General features: G+C 49.9%; 1 protein-coding gene across 1 annotated transcript; it reads right to left on the reverse strand.

The window, feature by feature from the left end:
* Nucleotides 1-2,513: 2,513 nt before the first annotated feature.
* LOC115309571 lies at nucleotides 2,514-14,853 on the reverse strand. Its single transcript, XM_029967828.3, has 3 exons — nucleotides 14,509-14,853; nucleotides 5,813-5,977; nucleotides 2,514-3,230 (listed from the first exon to the last, which is right to left on the reverse strand). The coding sequence occupies exons 1-3, from the start codon at nucleotides 14,573-14,575 to the stop codon at nucleotides 3,025-3,027; spliced, it is 438 nt and encodes a 145-aa protein (XP_029823688.1). The 5' UTR covers nucleotides 14,576-14,853; the 3' UTR covers nucleotides 2,514-3,024.
* Nucleotides 14,854-16,111: the final 1,258 nt, after the last annotated feature.

Raw genomic sequence — 16,111 nt, forward strand, 5'->3', positions numbered from 1 at the left:
GTGTAAAACGCTGGAAATTTGGACGGGGTGAATGTCTACGCAGCGAGAGGTCGATTGGACCTATAGAAATGTGACGATACCGGTTCAAAAGAGGCAGTTCAGCTGCGATGGAGCTTGCACCTGCAAAACCTACACAACTACAAATATGACTTGTACCTGCAGACCTCCAATGGCTTTAACGTGCATCACACAGTAGTGATCACGCTATTGCATGGTCGGAGTATACAATGTCGACTTCGATAGACTATTAGCCAACGAAATGGTACCTTACTTCGATCCGGATGTGAATTAAAAAGAAGCGTATAGGATCACCGAGAGGGCCGAAATAATGACGCCATTTAGAAGGCACACGCAAATTAAATATAAATGGCAGCGCACCTGCTGTATCTACCTTACCATGGACCGCAACCGAGGCTACATGCATGCAGCTCTGCATGCATGAGCGGGTTTCTTCGATAGGCGCTCAGAAGAGCCGTACACGTGTGTTCGTGCAGCCGAGACGGGAGCTGAAGCACGAAGCTCGCAGCTCTATACCTTTGCCGCAGTCCAGGTTTAGGTTCCCTGGAAACACGGGCAGGCACCTCGTTAGGACGGCATCAGACTATGGCCAAGCCCGTGTACCTTATCGAACAAACAAATCGCTTTCCCGTATCCAATTTTTTCGAACTTTTCCTCCAAACCGCGAGGCCATAGCTCTTAATAAACCTGGTTTTCTGGAAGCATCAGTCACATGCGTATACTGGTACAGAAATGCCATATACGGTCTTATCGAGAATCGGGTAAGTAAGGTCATATACTGTATATCCGTATCCTATATATATATATATAGATGACCACATATGGCATTTTTCCCCCCAATTCTCGATACGGCCACATGTCGCATTTCTTTACGAGTAATCTAGAGAAACTAAAAGAAAAATATATATATATATTTATTTTGTTCGTTGTCTTATGCGTGTTGATATTGTAGCTAAATGAACCATTGTCTCCGTGCTTGGCCAACCAGAACCCGACATCTTTCACCGCACTTGCTATCGGTGGAATATCGACTTTCGACTTTGTCCCCATTGTTTCTTTTGCGCGTGTGTGTGTGCGCGTGTGTGCGCGTGCTGTTTCTTTGGGTCCAAAAGAAGAGAGATGATATGTACATATATATATACCTAACACACTGATTACAAACAAGTTTGCGCTCGCCCACGCCAAGTGTGGGCCCCGGCGCTTGCGCACGAACCAAACTCGCGCGAAAGGAAGCGTCCGCGCAGACGCCGTGAGGATAGCCTCGGTGTTACGTCAGAGTCGCGTGTCGGTCTATATGCGCCTGGCGCCAGGCTGCGGCTCGAGTGTTTGCAGCAGCGCACAAGGCGCGCCTCGTCACAAAATTCACGTTCGCCGGTCACCGATGCCAAGAGGCACAGCGCACGCGGAACAATAACCCCGCTATCACCGCCTGATAACGGGCCACTTGGACGCGGAGATTAGTGCGCCAACGTCGCAGAACGAAGCTCGGACACGAACGCGGAGCCGAGGGTATACAGCGGGTCGGAAACAAGCCCCGAAAGCCATTGCAGCCACCCCAAAATACTATACCAAACAACAATAAAAAAAAAAAAAAAGAGGGAAAGGTATAAAGGGGAAACAGTTTGTTGAAGTTACGTGTGCATACAGTTGGGTTGCGAGCATTTGCGCTTAAAATATAGTCTGGACACCGTGGGCAGGAGAGCGCTTCTTGACGATCGGTTAAAAAGAAGAAAAAAAAAAGAGTTGAAACAAATGTCAGGTAAAGCATGAATTTGAACCTGGTTGTGAACAAACATCAGGCTTTGGTGAAGCCTGTCTTTTTCCGCACAGACTGAACGTTTCTTCTGGCCTAGCTCTGAATCCGGTGTCGAACTGACCCTGCGCTTCGGGACTCTGTACAATGCCCGGCCTCTTGACTGCGACGATATGACACAATTTGATTCAGGCTCATTAACACCGGATTCGACATTTTCGTACAGGTATCTACGCCATTAATTCACGCACCCCAGTAGCCAGGTGGTGGCTCCCAGAGGCCGTACTTGCGACGTCAATAACACATGTTTTCAAGTAAGCCGCTGATGTGCGTCGTCTTGTCTAACCCTCAAGCCTTGCAAGTCGTGCCCACTGTTGACTCTATAAAGCGTTATCACACCCAAAATATGAAGCCTAGTTCTTGAAATGCAAAAAATAGTGCCATTTGCGGTACTCAAACGGGGCATCCTACTGCCCTCCGTTTATAAGGCGGGCAGATAATCGGCAATCCATCGCGTGATGTGTGGGCCCCATGAGCCATGACCATGAGCTTGTCTACCTTTCATCGAAAGACTTCTGAAACTCAACGACGGGAGCAGGGCTACGCCTGGATAGTAATGACAAAGACAAGTGTTGCCATCCCTCGTAGAAGAATATTAGGCACAACTCAGACACCGCGGTACGCAAAGTCACGTGACACTCCGTCACCCCGAGGAAAAAGAAGCGACACAACAACACGCCACTAACACAAAGAAAAAAACGCTTCTTTTATATAACATTTTTTTTTCTTCTCCGAAGTCTGGTACGTAGGGCAACGAGATCAACTTCACTGAGCAACGGAACTGTATATGTGTATGTACGGTCTAATACTGGAGCCGTCTCTCCCTCTCCCTAGTCTCTCGGGTGGGGCGCGCGGGAGGCTCGCGCGCGCGCTTTAGATATGTCAAATTATCTACAAACGGTGCCGCTGTACACGCGACTATGCTCTTGCCATCTACAGTCGTATTATAGAAGAACGTTGTTACAGGCGCCGACTCGCTCATCTGCGCAGGGGTAACTTGGGAGGTCCTCTTCCCCAAACGGGTAGCCCGAACCCACTCAGTACGAGACACCGGTCACTCTAGGGACAGAGTGGCGCCAGGCTGGGGAAGCACGTCCCCCGGATTCCCCGTGGCTCGACGCGCACTGGGCTGTGGCGGCAGGCCGGCGTTGGAAGCAGCTGCGGGGTGTGTGTTGGCGGCGGGGTTTGCGGGCCTAGAGGTGCCCGCGCTGCAGGAAGATGAGCAGAGGCAGCGCCAGGACAGCGGCGCCCGCGAGCCCCGGCAGGCCCGCGCCGTTGCACTTGTTGTCGAAGCAGTGGCACACGTTCACGCGGCCGCCGAAGCCCGCCTTGTAGTAGCAGGGCCGGTCGGGCTCGCCCACGACGGCGCACTGGCGCACCACCCGCTTCTGCTCGGGCACTGCGAAGAGGCGTTCACCAGATTGACGATATTTGAATTTTACCAACACCATGTCACGCAGTGGGACACGTGCGAATGAACGAGCACGGGAAGGCAAGGCGCCAGAAACTGATCCATCCATTCATTTACAGATCGAGTAAAAATATATATATAGATCGAAATTAACCGAAGAGGCTTCGGTTGGCTCAGTACGTAAAAAGAGAAGCCGCAGAGCACTTTGGGGGGAGTGAGCTGAGAAAGTGAGGGAGAGGAGGAGACGAGAAGTCACGTCAGAACGCCAAACCCTGGTTGGAAAGTTTAGTCGGTAGACCTAAAGCTAGCAACCTTTGTTCCCATTGCACTCGTGGAACGCGTACGAATGCGAAAGCCAAACTCCGGACGCCGGCGTTCCGACCACTACCCACTAATCTTTACAACCAGAGCTTGCCGTTCTGACGCAGGGGCGGATACAAGGGAAGGAAAGGGGGGGGGGGCGATGGGGGCGGCCGCCCTCCCCCCCCCCCCCTCCCCCTTCTCCGAGGGCAATTCGCCATTGGTGGATTGCCCTCGGAGAATGGGAGAATAGTATCCTTACAAATTCTCCCCCCCCCCCCCCCAAAAAAAAAAAAAAAATGGAGTTTTGGATTTGCCCTTGTTCTGACGTCCTCGCGCGCTCTCGTCCCCTCCTCTCTCACTTCCTCGGCTCATACGTTTATAGGCAACACCTTTACAGGCCCCCCTCTTCCCTCTTCCAGCTAAAGTGTAACGACGAAAACGCACGTTTACCCGCCAAACTAGACAGGACGTAACATCACGTTATCAAGTGGCCGATAGTGGTATAAACCACGTGACCGTCGTATACGTACTCTGCGCGTGATTTTGTCTGACCGACGTGCTGCACATCTTACGGCAGAATGCATTTCAGCAGGAACGAAATTGGAATTTGCCATCATCTAAATTAAACTTGTCACGTGACGCCACGAAGTCAACAGCGTAACTGGATCTCGTTGGATGTCGAATCGTGATACCGCGTGACCCAACCTTCGAAGAGGAGCTCCACTCTGCGCGTGCCCATTGGCATGCGCTGGTTTGCCGATTCTTTAAAGTTCGTTCCGAAGGAGCTTTTAAGTACCAGTGAAACGGGAACGGTCGGTATTGAGTAACCCTCTAAGGTGTTGAAGATTCGCAGGAATAAATTGGCAACCCCCCGAGATGGAGCGCAGCTTGCGCCCTCTGAAAGGACCGCTGGAAAGGCTGCTGGTGTGCCGCCTTTTCAGGAACAAAGTTACGCTCCCCTTCGGCTGGTTGTCAAGTTAAGCATGGTTCACATATTTGTGACGGTTGCACTCACAACCACTAAAACGGTAGGAACGACCAGAACACCGGAACAATCGTGACTCGCGCTCGCTTCGCGAAGCTAGCGATTGCATCGTTTGCCACGTTGTGTACGGCGAACACTTGTCCCGGTGACCTTGTCGTTGCTGCCGTTTCGGTTGGCATACGAACGCAACAGGCACAAATGTGCGAACCAGCCTTTATTCTTTTCTGCCAAGCTACGCTGAAACAGAGTGCAGGGGCCCTAAACTCGTCAAAGACAATGTTGGAGCCGAAAGTTCGCAGAGCGCGCTGATTGGACGTTACGAAAAAAGCGCGAAGTCATCGTCGTGATAGACCAATCGGTGCGCTCCGTCAACTTCGGCCCCAACATTGTGTTTGACGAGTTTAGGGGCCCAGGTGAGAACGTTTCGTTTACGTGCGCGAGTGACGGCATAACGTGCGTCGGGCCAATACTGCCGAGAACACAAGGCCTGAGCATGACGTCATATGTAGTGGATTCCTGACCCGCCCCAAGCGGCAAACATGCTGAAGCTCAACGTGATGGCGTTTGGGGGGAGGGAAGGGGGGCAGCAAGGCATTGTCTTAATAATTATTTTATTTAATTTTCACAACCTGATGCCGGCGATCGAGGAAAGCATGTATGGCAAATTGCAAGGCTATTGTGTTACATGCGTGCAGCCCCCTGGCATAACGAACGTTTATATAATCGTTTAGCAGCACGTCTAGCCTGTTCAGGTAGACACCTACATACACGGCGCTCTTCGTCATATAATTTAACGCCTGGTACGTGTAACGACAAACCTGGTGATCCTCCAGAATTTTGTTATCCGCTCCTCCTCCTCACTCCGCCCATGTCGCATGACCTCCCCGTCAACCAATCAGCGTCGACCCTCGCGGCCACGCTTTTATCCAGGCTTCGCTTTTAAGCTTCACGAAGTGCCGAACGTTTCACGTTAAAGAACGTGAAACGTTAAAAGCTGCATACGCAGCTTGACGTGCCCTCGACCGCCTACAGTGCACAACGACGGACGCGCAGCGCGAAATACAAATATACGGATGAAGCAATACGCAAGAGTGACCAGAACAGATTCGGCAAAGATCAAACACAAAGACAGTGAATGCCACTAATAATCATATAGCCATCTGTAAAGAAATTACCGAATTTCTCTTATCGACTATAGTTCCGACTATAGTTCTATGTGCTATTCGTCGAGCAGGAGTTGCTGACGACGGACGTGTGTGAGGCGCATGCACTATATACTCACGTCCATTGACGGGGAAGTCGACGTTGATATCCATTTTGCGGCAGGCCGTGTACATGGAGCCCTTCTCCATCTCGCTGCAGTTCTTCAGGTGGCTGGCGTCGGGCTTGTCCACGCATTCCGGAGTGTCCTTGGAATTGCACACGTAGCACTCGATCGCACCCAGCGCTGTTGCAAAGAGAGAGACGACAGTCAGGATTCTGCCCGGGGCTCGCTTCGCAGGAGGGGCAGAAATTTTCCCACCCTTTAATGTATGACTCTGACCACACTCGCTTCCGTAGGAGATGCACCGCCCCCCAGTTCCCAGGAGAGAATCATGTCACTACGCCACTCCAATAAGAACGAACCACTTTTCTGAAGTCACGCAAAAAGAAAAGCTACGCTTAGAAATATAGGGTATTCAATTATTTTTTGTTGTTGTTGGCGGTTTTTTTTCTAGATCTTCAATAAATACATCGAGTAAATAATTATAATAATAATAATTTATTGAGGGCGAGTATGTAGACTCAATACATGCATTTTACCATCTCACGTGACATCATTTTGCGTCCCTCATGGTCGTCTTAGCACCACCTCTACGGAGTAAAAACAAAGCGACCAGCATCTATGGCGGACCAGATCACGTGTGCTGGCTATCCACACGTGCCGCTAGCGAGAAACGAGACAATCGACGATGTTTCACGGCATCCTGGGACGGGCGTTATCTTTAGCGCGAAACTCGGGATCGGCTGGGAAAGACAATAAACACGTAAAACATGCTCGAAATGTCAGTCCTAAAAAAACAAAAAAAGGCGATAACGATCAATGTACCAAAAAGACGAAGGTTTCTGTAGGTTTCCTAAAAACTAACCTCGGCCGCATTTTTCTTTTTTAGGTTTTCTATTATACTTGTTAATAATATTCTACACTACATTGTTATACTAAGCCGGTATGTACTTCTCGAACGTCGCGAATCCATTTCGAAATAATGTTGGCTGAGCGCCAAATATCAAAAGCTTTTTTTTTTTTTTTTTTTTTTTTTTGGCATGCAGAAGATTGCGTTTTGTACATGGACTCTACTAGGGAGCCTTCATGTGCATGAAGGCACCCTAGTCTAGACGACTCCACGAAAACTTCCAGCACACACGCACGTTCTACGCTGGGGCGGGCTAACAAAAAATGCGTTTCAAATTACATCGAATATTGGACACTTTGTAGCAGCTGTGCATAGACGCCGCCATAACCGACCTTCAGTTTTCTGTTTTTCTCTTATTCAGTTCAATTCACTTGATCGTTACCATAGCAGGTCAGGTTATTGCCATCTTAGATTCTAATGTGCCCTTCTCCCCAGCATTGGCCTTTGTGGAGGTTCGTCAACACCCGTGTCAGTAGCTCGATATAGACCTTTTCTGCAAGTGCGCCGCCATCTTGAATTGACGTCACTTCCAGTATGGGCGAAAACATTGCTTTGCCTTTGCCACGCCAATAGAAGGCATTTAGGATATAAGCCTAACCGTCACACTTTCTCGTTTTGCCTCCCCTCAATTTTTTTATTATTTGCAGGTTGAAACGTTGGATTATTTTTTCGTCGCCCATACCGGATACAACTATTAGGTGGCTGGGGACGAGAGTACACAGAGACTAGAGCCACTAAATGAGCTGCGCTTAGAGTACTGACACTCCGTTCCCAGACATTGTTGTGGGCGCCGCCATTTCGGGCTTGCGCAGAGCAGACGCAACTGCCGATCGTCATGATTTGAAAGTGCGGCTTCTTTAGCATTAGATTCGATTTGTGGAGGACGGAAAAGTGTTTCCTGGAATTTCAAATAAAGCTTCAGCTAACTGGCAACCATGATTTTAAGCCACAATATGGCCAAGTGTCGTTACTCTGAAGCGTAGCTTATTTAGTGGCACTAGGTAAGACAAGAGAAGGTCCGCAATGGCGGGTGTTATCTGGCGCGTGCTTAGAGTATATCGCAAGTCACGCGTTACGATCTGCCACTGATCAACCAAAAGATATGTGCACGCATCGCAGGTTTCCGCACGTTTGAGCGTGCAGACCCACCTCGCGTTGTCCAATTTTTTTTCTTTCTCGTATACAGCGCGACACTGTTAGCGCTAACGGCCACTAACTTGAGCGGTAAAACTTGGAGCAATACTCTTCCGACGTAAAATGCGAAAAAGCGCCGACGTAATGTTTGCTCCAACAGTGCCGTGCGGTGTTTACAACTATCCAAAGCTTCAGATACGGGAAACGAAATTAACAAGTATAGATATGTGCTTCCTGTTTCCGTTTTTCATTATTTTAAGGCGGTCATGTTCGCTACAAGAGCGCAGGGCATTGAATTGTTCCGAGTCGTGCAACTTTAATTAAAACACGCTGGTCCTTGTTGAATCCCTTTTACGAAAAATGGGAAACCTTAATTCGCCCCCTTTTTATCGGGGAACAATTTAATAACCAAGAAGTGGTTTTTCTTGCTTTTTACCAAATGGCGCACGTTTTATTAAGTATCGTAGCACAGCTGCGTTCGTTGCATCGTATCCGTCCGCACGACACCTTTACAACAGCTTGCAGCCTTTATTGCAGCCATCAGCGATTCGGCGATGCCAGATGTGTGACGTAATGCTGCCACAGCCGGTCTGCTGCAAGCATTCTCTGCACCTTCAGTTCGCTGCTCAATGCCGGGAATCTCCGTCAACTGATATTTCAATCACTAGCTCTACCACACAATCTCCCAAACCAAAAAAAAAAAAAAATATATATATATACAGGGTGTCACAAAAGAAAATTTACACGGTGTTTTTTACCACAAAAATAAACTAGGCATCGCCGAACGCTCATTCTCCGCCCAAAGGTAGAGCTAGAGGTCACAACCAGATGCCAAAGTTTCAACCCGATACGATAACTTAATCAAACGTTATAAGTGATTTTCTGAAAAGTTCAATGGGAAAATGGAGCCCATTTTTGCCCGTTTTCGGTTTCTGGTGCCATAGAGCCCCATGTGTTTCAAAACTCCGTCGGCCGCCATTTTCCCAATGAATTTTCATAAAATCACTTATAACTTTTGATTAAGTTATCGGATCGGGCTGAAACTTTGGCATCTGGTCGTGACCTCTGGCCAACGTTACTAAAACACTCAGTTGGGAAACTCCCATAGAGACAGCTTTGAAAAAGTGGCCCCAATCTGTCTCCGAGCACCGAGCTAATGACGAACACAACGCCACCATTTCTCTCTCAGCGGCCACTCGAGGCACTGCACGTGACTTCTATTTTGGCGTTAAGAACAGATACAGCGGTAGAGGTTACAGGGGGTGCCACCACCGTCTCCCCGGCGGACGCGCCGTGTTCAACTACCGAAGTTAGAATGCACCTAGGTCGGGACGCGCTACCTGAAAGGCCCGCTGAGGCAAGGTTGTATAAAAACAATATTAATTGTTCCGCAAAATATTGCGAACTAAAGATAATAAAAACATCACGCGCCCATCATTTGGTACTAAACTCCAATAAATTTCATACAAAAAGAGTCTTTTCCGTTTGTTTTCACGCAAAAACAGGCTTTCAAAAAGCTCGAGGTGCCCACAGTACAGACAAACAAAAAAGAGTGGTGCTGTTGTCGCATTTAGCTTAGGGTGCCTACATGTTCGTCTGTCTCAGGGTGAAGACATTCATTGTTGCTCTGAATGTGCCAGCGCGTGACGCTCTCGCGCACTCGGTGCGTGACTTGGGCGGTAAAATGGCGTCTATACATTAGCCAAAGCTACGCGCTCGAGCTGAGTGACACCAGACTGCTGGCGCTTCAAAATGCATGAAAAAAGAATTGGGCGGAAAAATGGCTGAGATGTCACCACTCAAGCAAAAGCGCACGTGTGTATGAAGGCACCCTAATTTAGCTCGGTCTCGGTGGACGCCAGCGGCCCAGGTTTCGACGGCGAGTTTCCCAACTGAGTGTTTTAGTAACGTTGCCTCTGGCGCTACCTTTGGGCGGAGAATGAGTGTCCGGCGGTGCCTAGTTTATTTCTGTGGTAAAAAAGACCTTGTAAATTTTCTATTGTGACACCCTATATATACATACACACAAATATATATATATATATTTTTTTTTTAATGTTTATTTAGTAGCTCGGAGCACAACGAAAGCTCGCGCCGCAGGACCCAGGGTCCCTGGGTTCAATCCCCACCCTTGCCCGTTTCGATCAGATTGAATGAGCATAGTGCCGCCGTGCGGTCGTATGCCACTACTGCATAATGCACGTAGCAAGCAGTGGTACCGCGCTGGATAAATTTCTCATCTATAGCGGACACTCCGGACGTCCACTGGGGCTGACTAAAGTCAGGACTGACTCATTTTTACTCTCTAAACGAACACAATTATTTTTAATCATCATCAGGCGCACTGAACACTACGATGACTTAACCACCGGGCAGGAGGAAAAAACTTTCAGCCATTCCACTTTGGTGAAGAAGGAAGATCAGCGGAGCTGTACAATGAAAAGTGATGGCCGGCCGCAAGTCGGCAAGCCGAAGTGGAATGGCTGCCGCCATCTATGAGCGACGGCGGCAACCAGACACGTGGCTTGCCGCCGTCGCTCATAGATGGCGGTAGGTGTCCAGAGTTCGGTGTCTTCATTACTTTGCGGGGGACACGATCCTGGGGAACTAGCCCTTAACAGCTCCGCTGTAAAAATCTCGACAGCGGTAGAAAAAGAAAAAGGGGACAGACATTGAAAGCATCGCTGTGGTCGGCCCACCACAATCGGCCGAATGCTGACTATGACGTCAGCAAAGGATGTCTCATCGACGGAAATAAGGAAAATGTAAGAACTTTAAGTTCGACGGCGTTGGCAGTGTTGCTTTGAGAGCGCTATGATTTCAGGCTTCCACCCGCTCATTCCGAAAACCACTGAACTTGTTCACAAGGTATAATGAGGTCACGAAAGGTAACCAAACGAGGGCGCCACCGAAACATCTCGACGCTAATAGGGAACTTGCCTGGCGCACTCACCGTATTTTCGTGACTGGACATATTTTCGATTCGCCAAATAGAGAACGTCTCCTTTTATTTACATGCACCTATAGTCTTCACGTAGATTGCGGAATATAATGGGTGTTCAATCGTGATGCAAAAGTCACTGGGTCTTTTCTGTTCACGACCGGTTCAGCGATGATAGAAAACGTACAGAAACACCATGACGGTGCGCTTTGGACGCTGTCCGACTGGTATCCCATCAGCTCGTAGCGTCGGCTGCGTCTGAACTTACGACAAAGTGTACGGGGGGCCTAAACTGCTTCTGCTTACTGTTGTCGGTGACAGGTTGCCAGGGTTTCTCGAGGGCGAGCTTTCTGCCATCGGTAGCACCGGGCTTTAGCTTTGCCGCCAAAACACTGCGGAGGGCAACGAGCGATTAATGAAGGCGGAGAACATATCTTCTGAACCTGTCACCGACTATATAGTAATCCACCCAACTGTAATCATGTTTATTGCATGTAACGTGGAATTACCATGGTGGGTATGGAGCGATCCAAAAACGCTCCATATCGCGCCTTTAATGCGCGATAAACGCAAGCGCGCGTTGCACACTTGCAAGACCAAAATGTGCAGCGAAATACAACACAGCGGGCCTGCACTTTGTGCGCCGTTTGCGCCGTAAAGGAAGGCGATTTGATTATCGCAGCACGTCTTTACGCACTAGTGATCACGCGCACGCATGCGCCGGTACACTGCACCCGTGGCCATGTCGAAAGCTCGCGTAGAAGTAACGGCGAGTGACGTCGGAAACCGGCAGTCACGCTCCTTATACATCCCACAAAAAACTCGGTGTTTGCTGCACACACGATGACAGGAGCATCTGCGGACATGCCGCACCAGGGGTATTTCCCCAGGAATTAAGATTAGGGAGGCTGTCTGAACTTCCACGGGTCGGGGAAGGGGATAGGCACAAGGAGGCAGTTCATTTTCTCTATTTACTTCACACTATTTCCAGTTTGTTTTTTGCTTTCTTTTCTGCGTGTGAACAGAGATGCATTCGTGGTGCCCGACAGAGGTATTCTGGAACTCTACATACATACAAAGTGAGCATTTAACGAAGAACGCGTAATTTCCTCGAGAAAGCACGAAGTAACGCAAAAGGCGACGTGATAGAATACCAGTCACGGTATCAATGCTGTGATGCCGCAAGCAATGTCAATAACGAATATATATATATATATCTCCAACGGGCAAACCCGTCCTCTATTCTCCTTCAAGTCAATGGAAGGAGGAGCCAAGGAGCTAAGCAGGGCGGAGGAGAGGCGGCGACGCGGCTCGTGCTCCGATGCCACTTCTATGTATCTTCCTCATGTCTAATTACCGTTACCAACACGCTCGTTTTGTACTTAAGAAAACGACGGTTTCGCGTAAAATAAATATTGCGTTTTTTTTTCTTTTTTCGTTTTTTTAGCGGGTGTTCTCAGACAAACTAGGAAGGGGGTAGGGTGGGGGTTACACCCCATTTAGGGGTGTGCAGGGAAATCACTGCGCCTGCACGCATGTTTGCTTCATACGTGCTTCCAACATGCCTGCAGACAGCGTGTGTACGACCAATGTGCCAGGACTTTCGTACAACGATGGATGGATGGATGGATGTTAGTGGTTATACCTTTTGTAATGGGCGGTAGCTTGCGCCATCTAGCCTAAGTCTAAAAAGACTTAGGCTAGGAAGAAACGCGCCTCGGACAGTGTCTTCTGCAGACTGACATGTTCTCGGAGGAAATGCGCTGCTGCTGCAAGGGCGAATAGAGTCGGGTCGCCGCCGGCAGGGTCGAGCCGATACCGTTCCCGTCGAGTGGGCGATATCATCCGTGGAGTGCCCCGACGATCTCGTCGAGAGCGCACACGACATATCGGAAGACCCCCGCATCTCGACGACACGCCGCTTCGGTCCGCGCTCATTGGGGTCAAAGCGCAAAACACCGATGTTTTTTGTCTGTTCTTTGTTCCGCGTTAAGGACATGCTTGCGACGTTACGGTGTTGAAAGCGCTTCCTACCGAGGTCGTTACGATGAGGGAAAAAAAAATATTCCTTGGCACTGCGTCGCGTCGCTGACGCCCGTTCGTTGTGGCCACTGCTGCAGCGGCCAAACAAAAAAGCAGCACTGCACTTTTTTTTTTCTCCTTTTTTTTTCAAGCGTCGCGGTGCTCGGCGTTGGTGCGACCAATTTCCGATCGACAAAACCGGCCGAAAACTTCACGAGAGGGCGCCAGTCAACCGTGCCGCGGATCAACTGCGCATGCGTCGTGTTTCTCCCTTTCCCCGGCACCGCCCGCCTCCACTTCTTGGCTTCTGTCTTCCACTTTCCACCGCACCTCTGGGTCACACTTCTCATGCTGCACACCGCGGCCACCCATCGCTCCTTGCACGCAGTACCGGTAGCTTCCAAGGGTGCTCGAACTGACACCCCTGCTGCGGCGGGGTGTACCGACAGTTGTCGCTTTGCGATGACGCACGCACGAAATAATGGGTGCGATCTGGGGTTTCAACGCCGAGATGCTGCAGGCCGGGACCGCCGGGGAATGTGACCCGAGGCCTTTGGGCGGGTTCGGTCGATACCGGGATCCTTGAGACTGGCGATCGCCTTTGCAAAATTTTGACAATGCAACGACCGCGTTCGCAGAGCACACGCACCACCGCGCCTCTCTCTTTTTTTTTTTGTTTGTTTGTTTGTATATTTTTTATTCGAAGTTCTAAGAGACGGAACCTCGTGTTTTGCCCAAGCTTCTCTCGCTTCATTGCCTCTTGCATTAGGCAACAAAAAACGTCGCAACTGCAAAAATTAAAAAAAAAAAAAGGAAAACAACATTTATGCGTGCTTTTACGACGAGTAGACGAGAAGAATTTTTCACGCAGTTCTGTACTTCGGTACATACATTTGTCGTCTTCGAGCAGTTCAGGGTTACCAACGTACACAACGCGTGAACTTTCGCATACGAGTAAAACATAATTAGATCTTATCTGCCCTCGGATATTCTAAAAATATTCTTTACCAAGCGTTAGTGCCAACTGGCCTAGGACTCTATTGAAAAGAACATACATACTTTTAGGGTCATCGAATGTATAAACTTCACGTATAAATAATGTAACCGACATATGGGAATTAGAGGAAGGGACTCTCTCTATTCTCCCAGATGAGACAAGAAGGAAGTCGAAGCGTTTGAAAGGGTCGTTGAACCAGCAGAGCTTTGTAACAGCGCAGCCGGGGGCGACTTAAAATAACAACAAAGATTAAAGGGACGCCGCGATTAGGTGACGGAGTGATCGAAGTTTCGTGCACAATCTCATTTCGGCGAGTGTTGTCCAGGAACCATCTCCGATCCCATTCCACACGCCCTGAATGTTTGAATGAAGCGGGTGGTCTCCGAGGGTTCCGCGACGGTCGCCCCCCGGCGGCGCCGGCGCGAACCACGTCCTTCGCACGGCCCCGCCGGCCACACGCTCCGTGCTCCGTGGCACCGGCTCCGCTTCGCCGGGGCCCCCCAGACACGGGACCACTATTGAGGTCGGGCGGCTACGGCCGAGTCAGCGTCGCCGCAACTGCGTCAAATCCTCGCCGGACGTCGGTTTGGCTCGACGCGATGCGGCACTGGGCGAGCAGACGGCACCGATTTACGCCGACCTCTGGTCGACCTCTAGGATCGGCGACGGCTCGAGCAGCGAAAAGGCAGCGAGCGGAAGGGGCCACTCACCCGTCGGCAGGTAGACGACGGTCAAGAGCACGGCGGCCAGGGCCGCTCGCTGGAGCTTGGCTTGCATGAGGGCTGCAGTTTTGGCGGTCGGAACACACGCGCTGCTCCTAAGGCACGGCGGCGGAGGACTGAGGATCCGAGTCGGTCGGCGGCCACCAGAAAGACGGAGGGAGTCCCCGCGCGCTGCGCTACTTGCGCCGCCTGCGCTGCCGCCTGCGCCGCCCTCCTCTTGGGACGCGGCAAGGAGGGTCACGTGACCGTTGACGTGACGCCAGTGACGCGGGCGTCGGCGGCGCCACCCGCAGCGCCGCGTTAGCGCCGCCGGCGTTGCTGGCGTTGCCGGCAACTACCGGCTGCCAGCTGAGAACGGAAGCCCCGAGCGGCGTTTGGTGGTGCCGCGCGCGATTTTCGGCCTTCCGTTTGACGCCTCGTCAGAGTTGTTTATTTCGGCACCAATCGTTATCGATATAATTTTTCCGACAACACTTTTAAGGGGATCCCGTTCTTATGTTGAAGTGAGTGTTTCAATAAAAACAATACGCAAAACGAAATAATTAAAAAAGTGAAGCATGGTGCGAAAGGATTAACGTCAGTATAGTTTTGAATATATATATAATTCTAAATACGCATAGATAATTAAATAAAAACAATACTTAGCGATTTTAACATTGCACCTTACACAACCGTACCTCCTCTGCAGCATAAAAAAAAAAGCCAAAAGTGTGAAGGTTACTATATATCTTTTTTTAAAGCCAGTAGAACTAACATTCATGGCACGTCCGTCAGGAAATCGATGTGAGCATCGTATACAGTTACGTGTCTGAGGCATATTAAGGGAGAGCACAATACCTGTAAGCAGCGGCGTCAAAACAAGAAAGAAAAAGGAGAGCGGAGGGGGCGGTCGCCCCCTCTCTATAACTAGGAACTTCAGGAGGCTGTGGCACTTCAGATACTTACATTAAACAACCCCCAAAGAAGGATTATGAACGTCGAACGTCGTGACGTTGCTCTTCTGGCGCCGGACACGAGCGCCGCGTCACCCTCGAGTGCGCTCGGTAACAATCAATCCGTCGGCGAATATTCGGGTTCCCGAGCGCATTACGCCGTAACCGTTTGCCAACTCAAGCGTGCACGTGGCTGTGACGAACATGAGCAGGCACCCTTCCGGTGCACACGTGACCCCACTCGTTTCGCTGCTGAGGCGAGAAGGAAAACCGAGTCGGTTGGCCATTTAAAATGCGTACCATTCGTAACGAGGTAACGCCAAAGATAACGCGTTCCGTGACGATGCGCTTTTAAGATAACTAAAAACAGCGCAAAAAAAAAAAAGACGAGGAAGGCGTAGACGGGATTAAAGTCCCTATGAGCCTCCTACAAGTAGCGACATTCTTTTGAAGCGCCGTCTGCATGACGGTGCAGGTTTTAGGAAGCGAACGGCGGCGCATAGCGGAAGACTCAACCGAACAACCCCCCTTTGTTCCAGCGGAATGTGCTTTGTATTGGCTGTCGTTACTTATGAAAGAAGTATCGAAGGACTTAATACGGACAAGAGCCGAAATTCAACTGAATCTTTTATAAAACGAGAAACATCGAACTAGCCATC

This window comes from Ixodes scapularis, unplaced genomic scaffold, assembly GCF_016920785.2.
Source record: "Ixodes scapularis isolate PalLabHiFi unplaced genomic scaffold, ASM1692078v2 PGA_scaffold3__209_contigs__length_174095766, whole genome shotgun sequence".
NCBI classification, from domain to species: domain Eukaryota; kingdom Metazoa; phylum Arthropoda; class Arachnida; order Ixodida; family Ixodidae; genus Ixodes; species Ixodes scapularis.